The sequence below is a fragment of the Equus caballus genome, chromosome 12, assembly GCF_041296265.1.
Source record: "Equus caballus isolate H_3958 breed thoroughbred chromosome 12, TB-T2T, whole genome shotgun sequence".
Taxonomy (NCBI): domain Eukaryota; kingdom Metazoa; phylum Chordata; class Mammalia; order Perissodactyla; family Equidae; genus Equus; species Equus caballus.
In genome coordinates, this window is record NC_091695.1 from 41,098,628 (window position 1) to 41,122,917 (window position 24,290).

Here is a 24,290-nt window from a genome sequence, read left to right on the forward strand (position 1 = left end):
ACAAAAGATTTTGGGGTTTGGGGTTTTGTTTTGGGGTTTTTTTTTCAGGGAAGTTCCCCTAATTGCAGTGAAATTACTCCCACTTCTCAGGATCTTAAACTCTGGCGATCTAACCTCCAGGGATAGTACTAGAAAAACCTTGAAGTAGCAACCTTATATGCCTTTTCCCTTTAGCAAAGTAATTATTTTCCAAGGTCTAGATATGCACTCTGAGACAACAACAGTAATGCTCACTTATAGGAACAGTTAACGTTCATTTATATGAAGAGTCAATGCTATATTACATTCACTTATATGAGTAACTGTGAGATGGGACAATTTTGTACGCATACAAAGACACAGCCTGACCATGTCACATCCGTCATCCATATACATGTAAGTGAACTTAAAACCTATGTTTAAAAAAAGAAGGTGAGTGGTAGAAATATTGTATAATTCTGATTATTGCCATAAATAGCTCATGGTAATACTGTATCACTCATCATTTTAAGTAGGTTGAAAAATATTTGGATAACTAAAAAGTACTCCAATAGTTTATGTGGAAGCTACTACCTTTTTGCTAATTACCTTTAAAGTACTGATTTATCCTTTACTTTTGGCACAACACACCTTAATGCAGACTAACCAATAGGTTTAAATATGCCTGTTCAAATAATCTCTGAAATAACTGCATTCAAAAGACTAGCTCTGCACTAAAATGACAAAAACAACAAGTAGAACGAAGCTGAAAGACTAACAGGTAAAATTAATTATAAGGAACAATTTGTAGAGATCTGTGCAAATGACAGCACTTTTTCTAGAACTATCTAACTGAATTTTTAAAGGACTTAGAAAAAAAGTAGCTGCACAGGTTAAATAAAAGTAGATGAGACTACTGAATCATAATTGGCTTTTTCAGTCCTATGGAAAACATAAATTCTAAGAAATAAGTTCTGTCAGGAAAGCATTATGGGGAAAAAAGTTTTAATGCCCCTCAAATATTTGAGACCACCTGAACAGTGATAAATTCAATGAAACCAGTCAATTGGAAGCAGTTACAATTGCTATTGCAGAAAATTCATACAGAATTTAGTTGATCAATTCGACAGTGTAGACCAAGATTTCTTAACCTCGGTGCTACTGATATTTTGGGCTGGTAACACTTTGTTTGGGAGCTATCCTATTCACTGTAGGATATTTAGCAGCATCTCTGGCCTCTGCCCACCAGATACCAGTAGCGCTCCCCCCTAGTTGTGAGAGCCAAAAATGTCTCCAGACATCGCTAAATGTCCCACCAGAGTAAAATCGCCCTGAGTTAAGAACCACTGGGGTAGAGCCAGGCTCAGTGCTCATCCTTACTGTCCAGAGAATACTGAACAGCAAATTAACTACAGTTATAGGAACATTTCACTGAGAAGAGTGCATGACTCAGGGTAAAGTTATGACCTGAGTTTTCCAGTCTCCTCTGGAAATACCACGTTCTCTAAAGGGCAAGAGCAACACACCCGAAAGCAGAAGCATAACATTTTCATGCCTTGTTCTCGCTGGCAGGCTAAAGTTGCTAATTCACAGACAAGGCCAGAGAAAACACATCATATGCGAGGGTAAGTGCTCTAAGGCCTCGGCCAACTCCAGAACTGCTGGGTGTGGTTCCTTTTTGGTGATGGGGGGAGTGCTTTTATATACTCTACATTTTCTTAACGTAGTAAGTGTGCTGGGAGATACACATATATTTTTAAGATTATTTCAGGGAAAATACTAGTTAAACCCAATTAAACAGAATATTGGGGGAAATTTACATTCTAATTAACTAAAGGGTTTAAGAGGAAGCTTTTTCTCAATCCATCTGTAGAAAATCTTTGTACTTTAGTCCAGAATGCTAAACAAAACCACTTTTTGTCAATTAAGGATTGAAAAGGATTTGAAAAAAAGGATTGTTGTGCTTCAAGGCTTTATGAAGATTATGCCCAAACAGTATTGAAGATTCAGAAATGCAGAGACCAGGCTGAATCTAAAAATAATGCCAGGCTATACTACAGGGAAACAAAATCTTTTTAATTGAATGAGTTCAATATGCATCTTATTTGATTCTTCCCTAAAAATGAGACCACCACCAAAATCAATCTGGTTACCTGATTTAATCATCTGTGTTCTAGTTGAATAAGGCTTTCTTAATTGGCAACGTTTATTTGACTTGAATTCCTTATCATTTCAAGGCATAAAAAGAGTTAATCTACTCCTGTTTGCTTATTCATCTTCTATATCAGCAAAGCCTATTTCCTAATTTGTAATATACTTTAGCTGTGAAATATATCTAACATGTTCTGACAATCGAAATGCATACCAGTAAAAAGCATCTTTTCAGAAATTTAAACAGAAGAGCAACTTTTCAATATCAATATTGATATTACAAACTACACTTCCCATAAAGTAACAAATCAACTCAAATGTAAGCAACCACCTATTGGGAAATTTGATTACATATTAACATGCAAATTAGAATTACTTGGGCTTTTTTTTTTTTTTAACTGTTGCCTGGTCCCCCAATGAATTAAATCACAATGTGTGAGTGGATCCCAGGCATTGGCAGGTTTTAAAAACTCCAGGTTATTCTAATATGCTGCAGGGCTGAGAAGCACAGCTCTACAGCAACTAAAATATTCTTTTAAATAAAAGCTTTCCCCTCACCTTTTCCCCCCTTGATGTTTTTTAGAAAATGTCCTCCTAAACCTCACAGATAACTCAGGAAGACGTTTTAAAATTCAGATTAACTTTAAAAAGTAGTCGTGTTACCTGAACGATTTCTCAATATGAAACACAAGGCGATAGAAACTTTCACAGGCATGCCTAGTCATCATAGGCAAATTCTAAACCAGTTCTCAGACGGGTTCACCAGACCTAGGGTTCCCTAAGGTACCAGCTAGAAAACTTAAAGGAATAGGTGACCAAACTTAATAACTACTACCACTGGGGACCTGGGGAGACAGAGAGATCTTTATATTTCTTGCCTCTTAAAATTCTCTATCATCTCATTTTACATAATTAGTGAGCACATTCCTTATTCTATGATTTAGAAATTATAAAGAGGAAAAAAGCATCTGGGACAGCCTAGAAAACTAATTTTTATAAAAAGCCTATTCTAAGCAAGTCCTCTTTAGCGAAAACTAAGAAAATTATGCTAACACACAAGGTATTTATCCTCTATTGTTAATTTCATGATTACCCCAACGAGACAGTAAACCGCAGCTGGTACAACAAGCTGCACTAATGTAACGCTACATTATGTGGATTCAGCCAAGCGTTTCCTTTACAGGTGTCCGAGCAGCAACACGGATTTCTAGACCAGAAGCTAGTTTCTGCGGGGAGTGAAAAAAAGCCCTCATTTGAACTTCAGCACGCTGCAATGCTGAATACTCGACAAGGATTAAAGCTACGTGGGTCTCGCGTCTCCCAAAGCAAGCCAAAATGTGCAATCACGGTCCGGGGCCGTTAGTTCTCTCCTTCCTTTCACAAAACATTCCACCCAACTTCGTATTCAAATTTCAGGGCTGGATTTTTTTATTAAAAGATTCTTCAAACAACGTTTCCCCCCCTTTTTTTTTTTTTGCCTTTAGATTTCGCAAGTGAACTTCTGCCCACTTCCACAGCACACCCATCAAACGAGAGAAGGTAAAAGGACAGATGAAGTCGTCTCCCAGACTGTATGGCGACGATTGGTGCTTAATTCATACTTTCCCTATTTTTTGTCTTCAGGAAAGCCAAAGAACCACGGACTGTACCAAACGTACTCAAAGAACTGCCTATAAAACCAGTTCAGGCCACATTCTTGCATCTCCTTGAAGGAGATAAGTGTGGGCTGGAAATAAACTCTCCGAACACTTGTTGTCACCGCCTCAAGGTCGTGAGGCTAAGAACGAAGCTTCCAACTCGAGACACCGTGCAGCCCTCCAGGGCTTTCCAAGCGGCCGAACAATAAAGCGGCCACCTTCCCGCCCCCTCGCCCGCGAACACGGTCAGAGACCCCGGCCGCAGGCCCCGGGCCGGGAGGGGGCAGTAGCCCCGGGGCGCCCGGCGCTGCCCAGGGCGGGGTCGAAGCCTCTGGACGCCGCCCCCCGGCCACTGGCCCCGGGACCGCCCCGGGGGTGCCAGGCGGCAACGCGAGCACGAGCGGCCTCCCCCGGGCGCAGGGCCCGACCCCCGAAGGCGCCGCCCGCGCCCGACCGGCCGAATTCGCGGGCCGAGGGACCCCGGCGAGGGGCGCGGCCCCAGTCCCGGACCCTGACCCTACCCCCGGCGCGAGCAGGCGGGCTCCTCGGAGCGACAGCAGGGAGGGCGGCGAGTGGCCACGGAGCGGGCCCGGGGAAAATTGGGCGCCTCACCTGCTCCTCCCGAGGCAGCCGCTACCGCTCGCTGAGGGGACAACATGGAGCCTCCGCCTTCAGCAGAAGCAGCAGGGGCGCAGCGAGGGCCGGGATGGGGCGGGAACGGACCAGGCCCTGAGGAGGGAAACGGGCGGGGCCTGGGCTCTAGAAGAAACTGGGGAAAAGGAGGGGCCCGCGGAACCGCAAAGCAGCCAGCACAGGGCGGGTCCCCGAGGCGCGACCGGCGGCCCAAGGCGAGCGCGGGGCGGGCCGGGGCGGGAAAGCGCACGCTGCCGAATCCCGCCACCGCCCAACACGAGTGCGCGTGCGCGGGAGCGCGAAGCGCGCCGCCGGCTACCTGGAGCTGCGCACTGGGCGCGACGGTCCGTTGGGAATTGTAGTCCCACGCTCTCTGGGTTCCCGCCCGCGGTCCCCTGCGCGCTCACCCGGGGCGAGGAGGAAGCGGAAGAGAGGGATGGGGCTGGGCTCGGCTCCTCGACTACCGAACTACAACTCCCAGCAGGCCGTGCGTGAGGGCTGGGCCGGCCAGGACCCGGGACGGCTAGCTAGCCCGGCCCGGAGCCTCGTCTTGAGACCGGGTGGGGCCGCGGCCGAGGCTTTGGGGTAACCGGCTTCCAGCTCTTACTGGCCGCGTTTGAGACAGTTTCGATGTTTAACGCTGGCCGGGGCCATCGGTGGGGGGAGCTCTGCCTTAAGCACCGAAGGGAGGCCTCAACCCTGAAGAACGTCACTGGTTTTTAACGATTTTGACTTCACAAGGAGGGGAGGCCGTGACTATTACCGCCATCGGCAGCTGCCCCTCGCAGTCCCGTCCCTGGCCAAGCTGAGGGTGCGCCAACACCCCTCTGATACCCCACCTGAGAACGTCCCGTGAAACCTCTTCCACCGGTTTGTCCGCCTCAGCCATGGCAGTCTTTTGTAAACCTCGGGTTTCCACACCTCGTTCGGAAGGCTGTAGATGAATACAAAACAAGGTTCTCTGAAAATGCTTTTATTCACACTTCACATGTGATGGAGAAAATGTCAGTTGCCACAATTGAAGAATATTGTTATTTTGGACTTGTTGAGGTGGGGCAGTCGTCTCGGGGGTAGGGTAAGTAGCTGTGGAGCTTATGGGAGGCTAACACATTCTTCCCACCACCACCACCACCTCCTGGCATCATCATTGCCTCATTCATTCAACAAATTATTTCACTTTCTTTTTTCTGCCTCTGCCTTAACTATTACAACCTACCCAGAACCTCCTTCCAGCTGCCTCCAGCCCTGCCGAGCTCTTGAGCTGTTTTTAACTTACTGAGTGATTAGGCCAGAGGTGAAGAGTAAAGGTAATTCTACCTAATCTTACCTAAAGAGGTCCTGTTTTGATTTCTCTTCCCCTGCCCCTTCTGATTCTCCCCAAACTTTCAAGGCTATTTGAATACCCTTGACTTGAGATTTGAGTCTCGATTAGACCAACTCGGGGGTGCAAGAAACTAGACATGAACATCAGAGCAAATGGTTCCTAGGGTTTCACACTGGGTGTGGAGAAGGCAGGACCTACAGGATGCGACACAAATCCAGGGCATTATGTGGCATGCTCAGAAAGAGAAAGGGGCCAAAGGCCATGACTTGTCACAATTACAACACAGTGTAAGAATTTAAAATTGCACACACGTCGCAGCCTTCTCTATTGCTCTTCACCATCCATCTCCAAAAGACTTCTTACCGTCTGACTTACGTTTTATGAGGTTTTTTTGTCTGTCTTTTCCCACTAGAATGTAAGTTCCAAATGGACAGGAATTTTTGTCTGTTTCTCTTTACTGCTATATTTATTAATATTTATTGAATGGATGAATAAAGCAAGCATATGATACACCTAACACCACTCACTCACTTTCTTGTTCCTTTAATATTAAGTACCTAATTTTTGCTTTTAAACAAAATACCTTGTTCTATTTTAAAGGCTCCCAATAGAGATCCACTGAAATCCATCCTGTCAGGAAGTGACCAGCAAATATTGACGTTACATCTGTCTCAATACAACATCAAGGTCAATGTTAGCACATCAGCTGTCCCCACACCTTGTAGAAGATTTTGGCATTTGGAACAGCACAGTACAAATTATAGGTAGACTTTAGGATTAGCCGCAGCTTAGAAAGCAAACCCTGTGAACAAGAAACATGTTTTGTTGTTATTTCCTTCTCAAATATCCAGGGTCATCAAAACAGTGGACATTCAAAATGCTAAATATTGATGATGCTGATTACAGCCTGCCTTCAGGCACGTCACTCTGAATTGAGTCTTGGCACAACCAGAGGCTGAGCTTTCCTTGTGATTTCCAGAAGTAGGTGACATATAGACATGGTTGAATGGTGAAGGCCACTGGCTTTGGGGTCAGGCAGACCTGGCTTTGAATTCTGGCTCTGATGCTCACTAGCTGTGCAACCTTGGGTAAGTTACTTAACCTCTTTGAACTCGTTTCATCATCATCTGCCAAATGATTCAAATACTCAAGTCACAGAGTTGTTGTAGGTTAAATGAGATGTAAGTGACAATTATGACTGATGCATGGTTAGTGCTCAAAAAACGGTCATCATCATATTCATTCTGAAAAAGCAAAACAAAGTCATAAATATTAAAGATACTCAAGTATTTTATGAAGTGCAAAAATAGCCCAGTGGTTTTCTGCAGTGACATCCACGGTGACTCAGGTTCCAAAGCTTTCCAAAAATAGGGCATTTGTTACGTGTCCGGCACAGTGCTAGGCAGTAATGCTGCAGTGATGTGTAAGACACATTCTTGTCCTCCAAAGACTCACAGTCTTGTGGAGTAAACAGCCAAATACATAATTATCCCCCACTGTGACTCTGCCGGGACACAGTTCGGCCATCTCTCCTACCACCTACTTGTAGGATCCATGTTTAAGCCATAGTCTGGGCCCTCAGAAGGGACAGACTGGACTCCTGGCATCCCTAGGCATCATTGAAATATCTGGACCTTACTTTGCTCATATATAAAATGAGTTAATGACTTGGTGTCCTCATTTATCCAAAGGAAATAGTCAACCCCGACTCATAGTGTGTTATGACGTTGAATATCAGGCCCTCAACATGCTAACACAGTAAAAGCTCAAGACCTGTAAGCTGCTTCGTTATTGTTATTTTGGCCAACAGCACAGCTGTCTAACGCTTCAAAAAGATACTAGAAAAGATTGCTAGAGGGGCTGGCCCCGTGGCCCAGTGGTTAAGTTCGTGCACTCTGCTGCAGGCGGCCCAGTGTTTCGTTGGTTCGAATCCTGGGCGCGGACATGGCACTGCTCATCGAGCCACGCTGAGGCAGTGTCCCACATGCCACAACTAGAAGGACCCACAACGAAGAATATACAACTATGAACCAGGGGGCTTTGGGGAGAAAAAGGAAAAAAATAAAATCTTGAAAGAAAAAAAGATCGCTAGAATTTCCCATTAAGGAAAGGAAGCAACATACCTAACAGCGTGTACAGCATGTTATCATTTGTGTTAAAAAGGTGGATGAGGACATAGATTTGCTATATTCAACTTCGCACTTGCCACAAAAAGCTCCTAACAGTAGTTACCCATGTGTGTGTAGAGGGGGAGACCAGTGGGTGGAGAGGGGTTAGTGATAGAAGAAACCTTTATAGTCTATAGACTTTTGAATATATACGTTTATGAACATGTATACATGATGTGAATATATCCCCCCCAATTTTTTTTTTTCCTTTTTATCCCCAAAGCCCCCCGGTACATAGTTGTATATTCTTCGTTGTGGGTCCTTCTAGTTGTGGCATGCGGGACGCTGCCTCAGCATGGTTTGATGAGCAGTGCCATGTCCGCGCCCAGGATTCGAACCAACGAAACACTGGGCTGCCTGCAGCAGAGTGCACAAACTTAACCACTGGGCCACGGGGCCAGCCCCCCAAAAAATTTTTTTAATTAAAATATATAAATTTTTTCTAAAAGTCAAGAAAAAAATGGGGTAATGGGATGGCCTAGAAGCTGAGGTGGGAAATTAGCCGTGTAAATACCAGTCCTATAAGGACAAGGACAAGGAAGAAGAGGCCTAGCTCAGTGCCTCAGCAGTAAAAATTGCTCAGCAGAACTCCCAAGAAACAGCTGTGCTCCACTGAACATTTAAAAAATCCCATCAGAGCCCTTCCTTGCCTGAAAACTTTTACTGAATCCCCATTAGCCTTAAGACAAAGCCTTGGTGCTTTATGCTATATTACTGCTTCTCTACACTCTGGCCCCAAACTATCTTCCCCATTTACCTCCCCCTTGTCCCACTTCACGCCCTTGGCTCTAGCCAACCTGGGCTAACCACATCCAAAACACCTTACACACGGCCACACTTCTGAGCCTCCAGCCACCACAGAGGGCTATGCAATCTACGTGTTGTGCTAAGGCAGCCTGGGGAGGGGAGGAGCAAGAGGGGATCAAATCTAGGCCACATTCTGCTAGCCAAGCTGGCAGTAAAGTGTATCATGGGCCAGGCTGGGAGCAAGGAGTGTTTTTTCGTGACTAGTTTGCCCAGAAAGAGGTCTTATTGTATACTTGCACAAAAGCAGCCTTGCATTTGCTGCACGTCATTCCCCCTGCCTTTATGACCTCCTTACCCCTCCAAACTCCTATCTGACTTTGAGCTTCTTCACAAAACCTCCCCAAGCCTCTATAACTCCAGAGTGATTCCCTTCCCTCCTAAATTCATCCAATTCACTTGCCATCTAATCAAAGCATTATTGTTTTGTCTTGTTTGGGGTTGTTTTTGGTTGCTATTTGATTTGCAATTTTTAAACTTTATGTGAGTATATTCTAAGCCCCAACTAGCTTGTAGGCTCATTGAAAACAGGACAAACATATGTTTTGGATCTCTCCAGATTTTCCAGGATAGTGTCAAACACACAGCAGGTGATCAGTAAATATTTGTGGAACAAATCGCATACACAAAGAACATCCCAGGCAAGAGTCAGTCTCAGGGAAGTTTGCTCATACAGCAAGAGAGAGCAGGAAAGAAAGGCAGCTTCAGAAATTAGGCCAAGCACAAAGACCTCTTATGTAAAAAATCTGAAGGGTCAGAAAAGACCACCAAGACCACATCGCCATGTCTTGATTTTTAGCTTCTTTTCTCTGCTTCTACATATCATGGAAATGGGCTTCCTTTCCAGCCAGGGTCTCTAGATTCAGCAGTTGCTGTCAGGGTTAGAGACTCGCATCCTTCATTTCCTTATCCAGCACCTAATAATGTAAATTTTTAAAATTTATGCATTTATCAGAATGAGTAGATAACTGGCTTGGTTATCAGATTGGCTTGTATTTCCCTTTGCCATCTAAAGGACAGACTGCGGCATTATCACCTGATTTTGTAAGTGCCAGAATAAGATATTTGCCACCAAGTTATTTTGGGAAATATTCTGCTGTGCATTTTTTCAGAGCATTGCAATGGCCAAGAGTTTTTTTCCTGTCTGGGCTTTACCTGACCTTAAAAACTGTCAAAGGCAAATGTAGCCCACTGCCTGTTCTAGAAGATTTCCAGTGGCCAGATCTCTTTTCCTCTCTGGCCACCTGGCTGGCTAACTTCTCCTTCATGAGGCTGCATCTTACAGGATCTGCTGATTCTGCAATTGTCCTTTGGGTCATCAATTGCTTCTTTAGCAATAACAAAACCTACGGCCTTCATTTTTATTATTTCCAGGCTATGTTCCCTTTTATAAGAATTATGCACATTTCAAATATTTTGACTGATGTAAAGAGAAGGCTTTGAATTTCTCAAGCCAACCAAAGAGAAGCCAAAAAATGAACAAAATTCAGGATAGGCAAATTAATAGTTTTCAAATACGTTTTATGCTAAGGAGCCCTTTTAGGCTACGAATGAAATTCAATTATGTGTATCTTATGTCATATTCTCAATTTTTAATACCTCATTTTACCATCCCCTATAACCACAGCAGGATGTTATCTCCTGGCTTTTCTCATTAGCTCGGCTTTTTTTCCTTCAAGATATGTCTTCTTTCCCTGATAGTCTATTCAAAGGAAAAGACAACCTTAAGACCCAGGGTGGACCCCTCTTTGGGAATAGGAACGCGATAAGAATATGAAGCAGGTTCTGCAGCTGCATTGCAATGTGACTGGAATGAATAATAGCTTTTCATTCTGTACAGTATCTTTCTCCACCTACCAAACGGGAGACCGTGCCGTCTCTGCCTCATGGTGATGAGATACTACGACACATCCAGAAAAATTCATGCAGCACCTTGCAGTGGGGGGTCTCCTCCACATGGGGGTTTTCTCTCTGCACGAGTCACAGGCGGAAACGCATCAGAAAAAAGACATCGGCTCTGGAATTTATGAGAGAGATAGTCTCCAGCTAATGGAAGCAAAAAGAAACTTCTATCGTTAAAACACATCATCTGCCGACCCTAAAACATTCACAGGAGTCGTGAGGAAACGTTAACCCGCAGGCCCCCCACCCGCTTCGGCCGCAGTGGTGGGCGTGGCCTGGTGCTTGGGCCACGCCCCGTGCGTCTGGTCCCCCGAGGGGCGCGGCCCACCGCCGCCGCTGGCGCGGGCGCTGCGTGACGCCCGCTCTGCCCCGCCTCCCCTGCAGGAGCGCGGAGGGACAGTTCTTGCGCCTGCGCCCTGCGTCTCTGGGCGCCTCGACGCGGCCGCCCCCGCCCCCGCCGCCCGCCCGAGGGCCCTTTGTGCGCCTGCGCGCTCGCTCTCCCGCCCTCTCGCTGCGCTCGGCTGAGTCGGTCAGTCTGTCGGAGTCCGTCCTCGGAGCAGGAGGTGTGAAGCGACTTCGGAGAGCCTGCTGGCCGATTATCTTCTTTCCCCTCCCTCTCTCCCGCCCCGCGTCTCTCTTCACCCGTCTCCCGCTCCTGCTCGCGCAGCCATGGCGGAGCCGTCGGCGGCCACCCAGTCCCCGTCCGTCTCCTCGTCGTCCTCCGGGGCCGAGCCCTCCGCGGCCGGCGGCGGCGGCGGGAGCCAGGGAGCCTGCCCCGCCCTGGGGGCGAAGAGCTGCGGCTCCTCCTGTGCGGGTGAGGCGCCGGGGCCCCCGCCCGCGGGGGGTCGGGGGAGGCTGCAGCCCCGGGCACGGGCGGCTGGAAGCCGGGCTCCGGGCGGGGGGAGCGTGAGGTCGTGCAGGCGGTGAGGGAATAACGGGGTGTGCGGAAAACTGGTGGGGGCGGGGAGAGAGTCTGGAGGGTGGGCATCCGCGCCGAGCCCCGGCAGGTGGGGAAACACGGCAGTACGGGGGAGCCGTGCGCTGAACCGGGCGATTTAGTGGAGGATTAGGGAGATTGAGAGGATTGGGGCGGATTGGTCGTGGGAGAAACGGTTAGTTAGATTTTGAGCCGATGCTGGTGGAAGGGTTGCACTGCAGGTTTGCAGACAGGTGTCGACATAATCAGACCTGCATGGTAGGCTTCCAAAAATATACATATTTTTCTGGCTGCCCTGGGGGAGGATGAGGAAGTTTAATGGAAACATTGTAGGCGTTTTCTATACTGTTTTTATCTGCCTTGAATTGGTTGAGGCTAGACTCCCTAACTGCCCGATTTTTCTGAGGCTCCCGGGTAGAAGGAGGCGTGATGAGAATAGCTCGAGGGAGATTTGGGAGGGAGCTCCTGCTGGTTCAAGATGGATCCGTGGCTGCCTCTGCAACACAGTCTGCTCTTCCCTGGCGCGGCGTGGGGGTGGGGACATGCAATCAGTTGCTTATATTCTAGAAGGTAATAAATAGAGTCACGCCAAGCCATCAACGTATTTTGATTCCATGTTTCCCGTGATCTGTTATTGATCGCAGTATAACAAAAGGGGGTGTTTACCGCAGAAAGGGGGGAGGGGGAGACAATTCAGACAAAGGGGCTGGTTGAACCCCCTTCTCCTCCCATCTCTGAAAGCCTAGGAGGGAAGCTGCGACCGCTTTTCGTTTCCATTGTATCCGCGGCTGCCTGCCGGTGGGAGCTGGCTGGCACGCTCCCCTCGTGCGGAGATCTGCAGTGCAGATGCCTTATTGAGGGGGAAAAAATGCACCACGAGCAAGTGGTGGTTCTTAAAGGAACTCAGGCTTTGAAGAAGGGGGGAAAAAGGCTTTTTATCAAAAGAAGGGCCATAAAACTAGTAGAATACAGATAATTTTGCCCTCTGGTTATCTTCCTTAAAGGATTTTGAGAGGTTTTAAAATGCTTTATTGTCTCCTCTGCCAGAAGCTTGGGTTGATCGTTCTAGAGGACATACAATTTCTGATCTCAGCTTTAAATATACTCCCTATGTGTTTTTCGAACTGTACCTTTCCACATAAGAGCTGTTGGATTTTCCAGTGTGGTTATGGCCATTTCAGTAGAAACAGTGTTAGAGGAAGCTCCTGCGAGGTCAAGATTAGCTGGCCAGATAGAAGAATGAGGCAGCAAATTTAGAGCCCGTGTTCCCTTTGAACCACCAGCGTTTCTCCTCCAAATTTTTGTGTTCTGGGCAAAGGTCCAGATGAACAGCAGCTTCCCTATAACTTAGCAACTCAGTGTTTTGACTTTATAATCATTTGTCATTGCGAACTGGTCAGTTGTTGGCTCTCCTGTGCATACTTTTTGATTTTTCTTGATTTTAAGTTTTTTATTAACCTGAAAAATAAGCTAGATAGATGCTCTATCCTAAGCTCTTATCCATTACAGATGTATGTATGTTAATGTCTAAAAAGCGTTAATACAGTTTTGGTGGGCTCAGTGCAAGATCCTCATTCGTCAGGTCACTACTTGAAAAGTTTAGCTTAAGAGAATGCAATGTATGGTCATCATTTCATTGCAGAAGCTCTTCCTCCTTGCGGAATGTTTTCTCCATCTCTCAGAGGAAATGTCTCAGGCTTCTGCACCATGAAAATAAGATGAAACTTACTATTCCAAAATTTAACTCATTTAAAACGGATGCTAAAAATTCTACCTTGGGGGCTGGCCCAGTGGCGCAGTGGTTAAGTGCACACGTTCCGCTTTGGTGGCCCGAGGTTTGCTGGTTCGGATCCCGGGTACGGACATGGCACCGCTTGGCAAGCCACGCTGTGGTAGGCATCCCACATATAAAGTAGAAGAAGATGGGCATGGATGTTAGCTCAGGGCCGGTCTTCCTCAGCAAAAAGAGGAGGATTGGCAGCAGATGTTAGGTCAGGGTTGATCTTCCTCAAAAATAAATAAATAAAATTAATTTAAAGAAATCTACCTTGATTGTTTAAAAAACTGCAAGTGTTGATATCAGCCTTCAGCTTTATATTCTTTCACTGATCTCCTCTTGGTTTTAGAGACTTTCAAAAAGTTAAAGAAGAGTAAGTGGTCGTTTGGCGTACTGCAGGAAACAATTCAGTCCTGACTGACTTGTTCGGTAACAAATTTTAGAAATACTCCTTCCTACCCAAAGGTGGAGAATGAGCTATGGTCCGCTGCCTCGGGTACTAGTGCAGCCAGGAATGTAATATGTTTGGAGAAGAGAAGGAGGTCAGGGGCCAGGATTGGCTTCCCAGATTTCGGCCTTTGAAGGAAACCAGAGATTTCAAAGGCAGAAATTTGAGGTTGAGATAAAAGACACTTAAATATTTAGTGTTGTTTTCAGGATGAAGGTTGCCTTCCTTACACGTCAAGTGTGGATACATGTCTAATGGTTTACGAATACCTGAACTTTAAAACTGCTTTAATAGTTGGTTATAGCCTTTGAAATCTTATAACTTGTCGGAGAGTGCTCTCTATTATTGCCATGAAACTCGTGATGCCAAAATAAAGCTGCATTTCTAATATCTGTCTGTGGAAATTAGCCCAAAGCAAAAACAGCTTGAACAATTAAAAAACAGTGTTTTCGCTTTAAATATTTCTTTCCTCACTCATGAAACCTAGTTGTTTTGTTACTTTTTATGGCATCATTTTCACACTTTGTTCTAAAATGTCAATTAAATGTGAGTATGTAATTTGTATTTTCCATCTTAACCCTTAAATAAAAAGGAATTTGACCACCTGTTCAACACTGACATGATCTGTGTTATGTTCATGTCAGATTATCAGTGACAGTATGACATGGTGATAAACACACAGACTTGAGCCCCAGAGCCACCTAAATTTCAATCCTGACACTGTCTCTTATTAATTACATGACCTTGTGCAAATCCTGAGCCTCAGTGATGTGACCTAGACGAATTGGCTTTGCACCCTTAAATCCTAACTTTTATTCAATGACACTACCTAATATTTGATACATCTGTCTGCATGTTACAAACTATTTGGACATAGTTACAAAATAGCAGTTGAATTACGTGATAAATCATGCTTTTCCTCACAATAAGGGAAGATCTTATATCTTTTTCTTCTTTCTAAAAGTGAGTCCATTGTTTCAGCTTTTGAACCCCTCACCTTAATTTAGTCTTTTAACAGCTGCCACCCGTTTGACTCAGTTTGTCTGTTAAAGCTGTGGGCCGGGGAGCCAAGATGTTTTGTAGATGATTTGGCATGATATCAATATGCTTAAATGTTTTCTGCAGCATTCTGACCATAATAAGTGTAGTTATGACACATTATGAAACTCCTGTCAGTGAAAGCAAGAGGGCAGGAGACAGCAGGAGTGGTCGTGTCAGTATGGTTTACAAATGCCTGTTGACTTGGATGGTTTTTATTCCCCAGGAATAAAAGGTTTCTTTTAATGCTGTTTTCTTTTAGAGTCAAATTCACAAATAATTAAGCACTCTGATGAAACAAACCGGTCTACGTATATTTAACAGGCAGACCTTAGCCCTAAATTGAAATCTCTGAGAGATTGTTTATGAAGTTGCTGGTAAGAGCATCAGTGTTTCTGTTTTAATTATTTTAGAGATGGTCTGAAAACAAAACTAATATTTCTGCTTTTGCTGTATTCTCCAGTGAGGAATTTATGTATTCTTCCTGATATCGGATTCACCTGTCTAATCCTGTGCGTGTTTCAGGCGCTTGTAAATGATCCTGGATAGTGAAGGAATTGGTGACGTGTCGTTGAAGGGAAAAGGGAGAGTTAAGGTTTCCGGTTTTATTTGAGCCAAGAGGTTGTTTGTTCTGTAGAAAGGCATTTCTCTTTAGACTAGCCGTAATCTTAGAATTTACCCATTTTGTAATTCTGAGGCTGGAAGTAAATGATTCGCTATGCATATTTGTTCTGTGTACTTATCTTATAGTTTGTGTTCAACTTTATCGTTAATGATGATTTTGTACCTGCCTCCTAAACTGTATAGGCTGGTCAGAAATTATAATAATAAATTTCATAGTAAAACCTTTTAGATAAAAATTACCAAATTTATATTATGTTCATATAAGTAACTCATTCAGGAGTTGCCCGGGAAACTGACTTACCTTTTATTCTGTTCGTTTATAACAGCTGTTAATTCTAGAATTATTTTGGATCATTCAGTATGTTATAGATGTGTTGAATATGCTAGATAAGTTTGGCTATAATCAGTATTTCTTGTGATTGCATCATTGAAGTCCCTTACCACATATCTGTGACTTACATAAGACTTGTTACTCTGCGATATTGCAATTTCAGAGAGAATCCGTTTAAACTGTATAGGATTTTTGTTTCTATTTTACATTATTGGGGGGAAATAGTCAGCAGGTAGCCCACTCTTGTGATGGCCTTTTTAAATTTCACAGAAACATTCTTACCCACTTTCTCCAGTCAGCTGTAAGCATGTGATCGTAACCTAACCAGGAGGGACACGTGAGCTTTTTGACAGTTCCTCATTGGCAGCTTGCCCCTGAGCATATGTTGAAGGGTATTCTGGAAAGTGTTCTTCGCAAAACTAATACGGGGCCCCTTTTGTCCTGTTACCTGAAAGCTTTTCAGCAGTGAGCCTTGTCTTCATGTTCCATAGGAGGGAGAAATATTTTCTTTTTGTATCTTAGATTTGTGTCTTGCTTTATGGTTTAAGCTGTACCCATACATTAACTGAATTCAGCAGATGTTTGAGCATATGTTAAAGCTTTTTGTTAGGTGCTGTGGGAGTTAGGATCATCCCTCTAGAGGCTGTATTCGGGAGGAGAAAGACGTGTCTTATGTTTATCTGTGACGTAGGTAGTGATATAAACCTCATTTTACAGATGAGGGATGAGGCTCAGAGAGATTAAATTATATACCCAAAGGTTTGTGGCTGTGAAGTTAAGGGTAAAATACAACTAAGGGATTGAGGGCCCAATTTAGTTCTCTTTCAAATAATACATAGTGCCTCACTTTAAAATTTGAAAAAACCTGTGATAAAAATGACTTAGTCATCCTCTTGAATTCAGTTATCAGTTTAACTTTAAAACCTTAATTTCTGGTCCCATGGTTCCTAAGCCAGGGGGCTTTTTTTTTTTTTTTTTTTTTTGAGGAAGATTAGCCCTGAGCTAACTACTGCCAGTCCTCCTCTGAGCTAACATCCATGCCCATCTTCCTCTCCTTTATATGTGGGATGCCTACCACAGCATGGCTTTTGCCAAGCGGTGCCATGTCCACACCCAGGATCCGAGCCAGCGAACCCCGGGCCGCCGAGAAGCGGAACGTGCGAACTTAACCCCTGTGCCACCGGGTCAGGTCAACTCTCTCCTTCTTGAAATAGCTTTTTCATTTGTCTTCCATGATATCATGTAGACTTGTACTGGCTACTCCTCTGTCTCCTTTGCTTGTTCTTTTTTTTTTTTCCAATTGCGATACAATTCACATAATATCAAAGGCACCATTTTAAAGTGGTTTTTAGTATATACACAAGGTTGTGCAGCCATCCTCACTATCTAATTCCAGAACATCTTCATCACCCCTGCCCACCCAAAAAACCCCATACCTGTTACCAGTCACTCTCCGTTCCTCCCTCTCCCCATTTCTTGGCAACCACTAATCTACCTTCTGACTCTAGAGATTTCCTTATTTGGGGAGTTTCATGTTGCCAATTCTTTTATATCTCCCCAGCTTCTAAAATTTAGAGTGCTCTACAACTCACTTCTCAGAACTTTTCTCAGTCTGTGTTCGTTGGGCTCATTTAAGATACCCGTCTTGTGGTTTGAAATGCCATGTATAAATTGACGACTTCCAAATCTTTTATCTTCTGCCTCCATGTCTAATAGGCATCTCTAACTTACTATGTCTAAAGCTAAGCACCTGATGTTTATTTTTAAATCTGTCCTTCTCACTGTCGTCTCCATTTTAGTAATTGGCCATTCTGGCCATTTTTTGCCCAAATCACAAAGCTTAGGGTCTTCCTTGATGCCTCTGTTTCCTTCGTATGTCTATGAGCAAATCCTGTTGATTCTACCTTCAGAATATATCCAGTGTCTGACCAATTTTCTCAGCCTCCACTGTCCCCACCGTGGTGCAAGCTACTATCACAGCTCTCCTGGATTATTGCATTTGCCCCTAACTGGTCTCCGTACTTTCTCCCTTGCTTCTCTTCGGTCTCTTCTCTGCACAGCAGCTGGTATAAGCCTGTGAGAAATGTGAGTTGGATCATGTCCCTCATGGGCAAACGCTGCAGTGGTTTCCAATCACGCTCGCAGTAAAGTCCGTAGCAGGCTCTTGAAGCCCTGTAGGATCTGGCCCCAGCCTCACCCTTGCTCATCCAGCTTCAGCCACACTGACCACCTTGCCGTTTTTCGTGGCAGAATACCCCTCTACCTCCGAGTCTTGTTTCCTGTTCACTCTGCCTAGAAGGCTCTTCCCTCATATATCCTGGCAGCTCGTCACTCCCTCACCTCCTTTAGCTCTTTGCCTTACCACCTTATATAAATTGCACAAGAAAAAGAACACTTTTTAGGCCTCCCCTGCTTTGTTTTTCTTACCACTTGTCATAATCTATCTTATTGTATTTGACGTATTTATTTTATTGTCTATCTTCCACACTAGAATATAGGTTCCATCAGAGTGGAGATTTTTGTTGTTTCTTCTCCATGTCTAATGCCCGGACAGAACCTGGCACAAAGCAAGCTCTCAGCTATTTTTGAATCAGAGCAGAGACCTTATTGTTTTTGTTCAGCAGCTAAAACTAGTTCTTGACTCTTAATAGGTGTTGAGTAAATGTTTCTGGAATGAATGAATGGATGGAGAAACTCTTCCCAGAAAAACATAGATATGAACAAAGTATTGCATATACTTTCACAGGGTTCATGAGCTGTGAAATCCGTTTTGATTAAGAACATTTGTTTGTTTTTTTAAGACTTTATTTTCCCTTTTTCTCCCCAAAGCCCCCCGGTACATAGTTGTATATTTTAGTTGTCGGTCCTTCCAGTTGTGGCATGTGGAACACCACCTCAGCATGGCCTGATGAGTGGTGCCCTGTCCGTGCCAGGATTCGAACTGGTGAGACCTTGGGCCGCCAAAGCGGAGTGCATGAACCCAACCACTTGGCCTCAGGGCTGGCCCAGAACATTTGTTTTTTTTGGTTTTTTTAAAGATTTTATTTTTTTCCTTTTTCTCCCCAAAGCCCCCCAGTACATAGTTGTATATTCTTCGCTGTGGGTCCTCCTAGTTGTGGCATGCGGGATGCTGCCTCAGCGTGGCTTGATGAGCAGTGCCATGTCCGCGCTCAGGATTCGAACCAACAAAACACTGGGCCGCCTGCAGCGGAGTGCGTGAACTTAACCACTCGGCCACGGGGCCAGCCCCAGAACATTTGGTTTTTGAAAATCGAATTATAGTAATCCTCTCTTATTCGAGGGGAATATACATTCCAAGACCCCCAGTGGATGGCTGAAACTGCAGTAGTACTGAGCCCTGTATGCACTGTGTTTTTTTGTATGCATGCATACCTGTCATAAAGTCTAATGTATAAATTAAGCCCAGGAATAGAATATCTGAATTTCCAGCATCACTGCTTTTGCACTTGGGGGCCATTATTAAGTAAAATAAGGGTTACTGGAACACAAGCACTGCGATGTGCCACCATCGGTCTGGTAACCAAGAGGCTGCCAGGCTGGCAGGCAGATAGCGCACACAGCGTGGATGTAGATATGCTGGACAAAGGGATGATTCACGTTCCAGGCGGGATGGCTCGAGATTTCTTCACACTATTCAGAACAGCATGCAATAAAATTTATGAATTGTTTATTTCTGGAGTTTTCCATTTAATATTGTCAGACAGTGGTTGACTGCAGGTAACTGAAACCACAGATAACGGGGGGCTATCCATTTACATGCTGAGGAGAGTGTTTTCATGTAAGCCCAGAAAACTCTAGCTGTAATAAATATACCTTGTGTTTAAGATTAGCTTCTTTTACTATCTTTTCTTTTAGACTCTGGGTATTTCCTACTAATGACTTTAATCCAGAAAAGTGTCTTTTTATAACCACTTAAATGCCACATTTTGGTGTTTTAGAAAGAGACTCGCAGTAAGGACTCAATGGTAGGCTGGTCTGATGTGTCAGAATATTTAAATATGTTAAAATAAGTTTAATTTCCATTTTATTCCTGACAAATCTGAGGTTTTGATTTGATACATCTTGACCATAATTTGGAGAAGGGTAAGACGTTCCTAAAGGTAAATGTAGTGCTATTTTAGAAGTTGCATTTTTAAAATATTTGTAACCAATTTCCTCTTTACACAGTCTATTTTCTTTCTGTCACTCAGACTTTGTAATTTTGTTTCTTTTGCAACAGGAATTATGTTTGTTCTTCCTCTTAGATTGCATGTACATTTGCTCCATAAATGTACAAAGAAAGCTTTCGGCCTCTTTTTTAGTGTTGCAATAGAAGAGTAAGCTTCTTGATAACAGGCACCATCTTGACTTATGCTGGAGGCAACTACTGCTTAGTAACTACTGCATTAGTAGGACTAATGTCCAGTTGCTTTTCAGAGTCTTTTTTTGAAATAACGGTTTAAAAATCTCTTACAGTCTGGTTGTCACCAAACGTTTATTAAGCCTCTGTGATGTTCAGGCCTCCATATTCCGTGCCTTCTCCTATATGCTGGTCATCGGGCTGTCTGCCTTACGAAAGATACAGGGACCTGTAAGATGCTCCTTAGCCCTAAGATGCTTCCAGTTAGGTTGGAATTTATTTCCAACAGCAAATAAATTGGATTTTTTTAGCTAGATAGTAGATCTTATCTAGACTTATTGGTTCCAGAGGACCAAATCCTTACTAATTGTTCTGTTCTTACAGTAATGTTAATTCTAAGTATTTAAAAATCAACCTGCTGATTTATGTAGCTTCTCCGCACTCCTTAAGTATGGGAAGTGCTTAGTGACTTGCTTCCAAAGAGTGCAGTGTGAAAGGGAGGGGAGAGGAGCCTGGCAAACTCCCTCAGCCAGGGGATCAAGGTTCACGTCAGTGGTGATGTCACGTTGATGTGGTATGAACTGCTGGTGTGATCGGGCAGGGATGGCCCTTCACCTAACTGGTAACCTTCCCCAGGACCTGTAACGCCAGGCCAACCATGAGAAAAACATCACACGAACCCAAATTGAGGGACATGCTATGAAATAACTGACAGTACTCGTCAGAACTCGAAATCATCAAAAGCAAGGATAAATCTGAGAAATTGTCATAGTCCAAAAGAGGCTAAGGAGATAAGATGACAGAATGTGGTGTGGTATCCTGAGTTGGTGTGCTCTTGGAACAAGAAAAGGGCCCTAGGGTAAAATTAATGAAATCCGAATGAAGAATGGGGCTTAGTTACTAGTAATGCACCGATATTAGTTCATTAGTTGTGACAAATGTACCACCATACTGATGTAGCATGTTCACAGTGGAAGAAACTGAGTGCTGGATGTAAGGCAACACTGTATTGTCTTTGCACCTTTTCTGTAAATCTGAAATTATTCTAAAATGTTTAAATTCTAAGTGTTAAATATAACATGTTCCAAATATATGTTAAATATAACAGTATTCTAAACGTTAAAAAAAAGAAGAAGAAGAAGAAAGCCTTAATCGTGAAGCAGAAATTGCTTTGGGAGATGCAAGGAGGTCCTAGCCAGCACAAAAAGATGAGAAAAAGAAAGAAATGATAGAAAGTTTGGTGGGGAGTCAATCTGCCTGTCCCCGGAGCTCTGATGGCGGAGGGGGCATTCACTGGCTCAGTTTAGCAGCTTCTGAGATGGTATGAATTGCCATCAAGAATTGTGGTCGCAAGAAAGACTGGAAAATGGCCACTGTTTTTGTGGCCCAGCTATAAAGCAAAAAGGAAACTGTAAATGATATAAAATCATTTGTTTTAATAGTACAGAGAGTATTAGGAAAGATTTTTAAAAGAACTCACGCATTTCTAATTTTCATTATGTTAATTGATAAAATTTCAAACACTTTTCCTTATGTATTGGAAGATTTTTTTTAATAGTGTATAGAAGCTAGCACAAAGGAAAAGCTTGGGGGTTAGATATAGAAGTCTTCTACAGAGTTCCTGAAGGTAACTTGCTTCTCTGTCTAAAAATATAGCCTGTATTCTGCTGGTAGTGAAAGACAGTTATCACCGAAATGAATAATTCATTGAAACAGAATTTTTATTGGGGCTTAGAAAATTCAAACATTTAGATTTATGTGGTATATTTTCCCCCTGATGTACATCAAAACTTGAATCTCTTGTCCAGTCCGAAGCTTCTCCTCTCTTTCCCTCCCCTCAACAACACGTCTAGCACAGGCTTGACCCAAATTTGAAACCTACATTCGTGGACCTTTTTGCTATTTTTCCTCCTTGTTTTTCAACTTTTCACCCACTCAATATGCTGCTGAAGAGAAGGGTTTGGTAAGGGGACAGGGTCTTTTCTTACTAGTATTACAGAGTTTTAAAATATGAACTTGACTAGTAGATTTTCAGGTAAGGAGCACATACAGTACGTTTCAGACCAGCCGGATGAGGACAGGTGATCTGACTGGCAGATAGAGTGATGTAGAAGGAAGGCACAGCGATTCAGGAAGAGTTCAAGTTTAAATCTTGATTCTGATACTTTTACGTAAAAGGTTCAGTTTTTTGTCTTAAGTGCAGTTGTGAGGATTTGTTTTAATATGCATATTTAAAGGCTTGGCTCCCCATGTCTATCACAGTTAGATTTTCAGGCCTCAGTAAGTAAACAGAAGCCCTGTTTGCAAAGAGGCAGGATTTTTTTTTTGTAGCTTTGACAGTTTGTTGCAGCTTAAAGTATTATGAGGATTGAAAATCCAGCGGTGTGAAGACTAATAAGATTACTCACCAAACAGTTTTATTGAAAGACCTGCTAGGGATCCTGCTTTAAGTGTCCTCTTTCCCCTCTCAGGTAGCTGACCCATTTCATGTAGGTGGGGGCAATAGGTACGTGTTGGAATTGTGAGGAAAATGCATGTTCATAATAGAAAATTTAGGAAAACAAAAATATAAAGAAAATTAAAAATCAGGCAGTAATATTAGCTAGTTAATATTTTCATGTATATCCTTTCATTTTGTAACAAAAAAAGCTCTTTTTTGAAATAAGTAATACATGTTCGTTATTTTCAAAAACTCGAACACAGAAAAGCAAAAAAAATTTTAATTCCCATAACCCCTCCTCTACTCAGTAAATAGCATTGTCCCTGTTTCTTCTCACATGAATTTGTATTTTTTTACCAAAATAGGATCATATTATTTAAATCATCTTTGTAATGTTCTTTTTTATTCAGTGTACTATCAGTATCAATAAATTGTCATCTACAACACAATTTTTAATGAATGGTATCCTGTTGTAGGGATATCCCAAAACTTACTTAACCAGTCCCTGATAGAGCTTATTAAGTTTCCTTAAAAGAAAAATCCTGTTCGTGATAAGCGATCCTATCACTGCATATTTGGACAGATGACTGCTTATTTATTGAAATTACATTTTCAGAGGATCCACTTGTGCTGTTTTATCCCTTATCTTCCAGCAACTTTCTGGGCTTTGTTCCTGCAAATATTACTTCTTTTTTCTGTGTCTTCAGACTTTTTCCTTCTACTTGCTCCTTCCTTTCTCCTACAATGCTTGAATCATTTTCCATTCCTGAAAATCTTTCCCTGGCTCTGCCTCTCCCTCCAGCTGCCGCCCACTTGTTAGCCCTTCCGTTTATACCCATTCTTCCCATACTGGCTGTCAGTACTTTTTAAACTTCCGTTCATTCCTCGGTCTCCAGTGTCTGCCCCACCCCAGCTATAGGGTCATCAATCCCAAAGTATTTGATTCCTTAATTTCAGTGACCCATTTCAAAGTCTGGACCACTCATGGGCTTTTGACTCTTGACCGTTCTCCACAGCATTCTCCAAGTGACGCCATTTTCTCCTCTGTTGACTGCTTTCTGTCTCCTTCGCTGGTTCTTCTTCCATGTCTTCTTTACATATTGGTCTGTCTCAAGATTCCGTTGTGAAACCTCTGATGCTCCCCAGGCAGATTCCGGTGCTGACAGTGCTCACCCACATGTTAACTCCCAGGTGTTTGTCTGTAGCCCTTGCCTCTCTCCTGAGCTGTCCATATTGGTAAACAGTTTCCACTTTAGATATGCCTTGGACAGCTTACTTTTTAGAGAAAGTTAATATAAGGAATTCCTCCTCCTTTGTTCGTACCCCACCCAGTGGCATTTCGTTTAGTCCTTCAGTGCTTTGACTTCCCCAGCATCCAGATGAGTCCAAGTCCTCCCCATTCTTCTTGTCGAATCTAGCCCCTCATTCCCATCCGCACTGCCTTAGTTCAGGCCCTCATGTCATGCCAAGATTATTCAGTAGCTTTCCAGTTAAGTCCATGCTCTGCCCTGCTGCCAGAGTTCTTTTTAAAACACGTGATATTGTCCCTCCTTTACCTTAAAACTTTCAGTGATTCCTCATTGCGCACAGAATATAATAGAATTTCCTTGCATGACGCTTGCAGCCATTTGGAATCTGGCCAGTAGTTCCTTCTCTCCAGAATGCCTTGCCCTGCCTGTTCACCTGATGAACACCCTTTAAGACCAAGTTTACCATCTCGGCTGCAGTTTACAGCAGTGACTGCCTCCGCTGCATTCC

At 43.6% G+C, this 24,290-nt stretch overlaps 2 protein-coding genes and 1 long non-coding RNA gene across 9 annotated transcripts in view; 2 read left to right on the forward strand and 1 right to left on the reverse strand.

Moving 5' to 3' along the window:
- Positions 1-10,975, reverse strand: part of ATL3 (atlastin GTPase 3) — a 50,909-nt gene extending 39,934 nt beyond the window's left edge. Inside the window, exons 1-3 of one of the 5 annotated variants that reach the window (XM_070228834.1) lie at positions 10,533-10,975; positions 6,287-6,505; positions 5,219-5,313 (exon numbers count right to left, since the gene is read on the reverse strand). Coding sequence is in view for 2 of the 5 variants with exons in the window: in XM_070228833.1 (XP_070084934.1) it covers positions 5,219-5,313; positions 10,533-10,633 (196 nt within the window). In the remaining 3 variants the exon portion in view is untranslated. Of the gene's footprint in view, positions 1-4,358; positions 5,195-5,218; positions 5,314-5,706; positions 5,900-6,286; positions 6,506-10,532 lie in introns of those variants that run through there. The other 4 variants (XM_070228833.1, XM_070228835.1, XM_014729644.3 and 1 more) reach the window with 4 other exon arrangements.
- LOC138916431 (uncharacterized) lies at positions 1,474-3,560 on the forward strand. Its single transcript, XR_011423699.1, has 2 exons — positions 1,474-1,583; positions 3,293-3,560. It is a non-coding gene; the product is annotated as an uncharacterized lncRNA (long non-coding RNA).
- RTN3 (reticulon 3) overlaps positions 9,461-24,290 on the forward strand; it is a 62,662-nt gene continuing 47,832 nt past the window's right edge. Inside the window, exon 1 of one of the 3 annotated variants that reach the window (XM_023654264.2) lies at positions 9,461-11,391. In XM_023654264.2, coding sequence (XP_023510032.1) covers positions 11,247-11,391 — 145 coding nt within the window. In that variant the 5' untranslated portion in view covers positions 9,461-11,246. The remainder of the gene's footprint in view (positions 11,392-24,290) is intronic. The other 2 variants (XM_070228832.1, XM_023654263.2) reach the window with 2 other exon arrangements.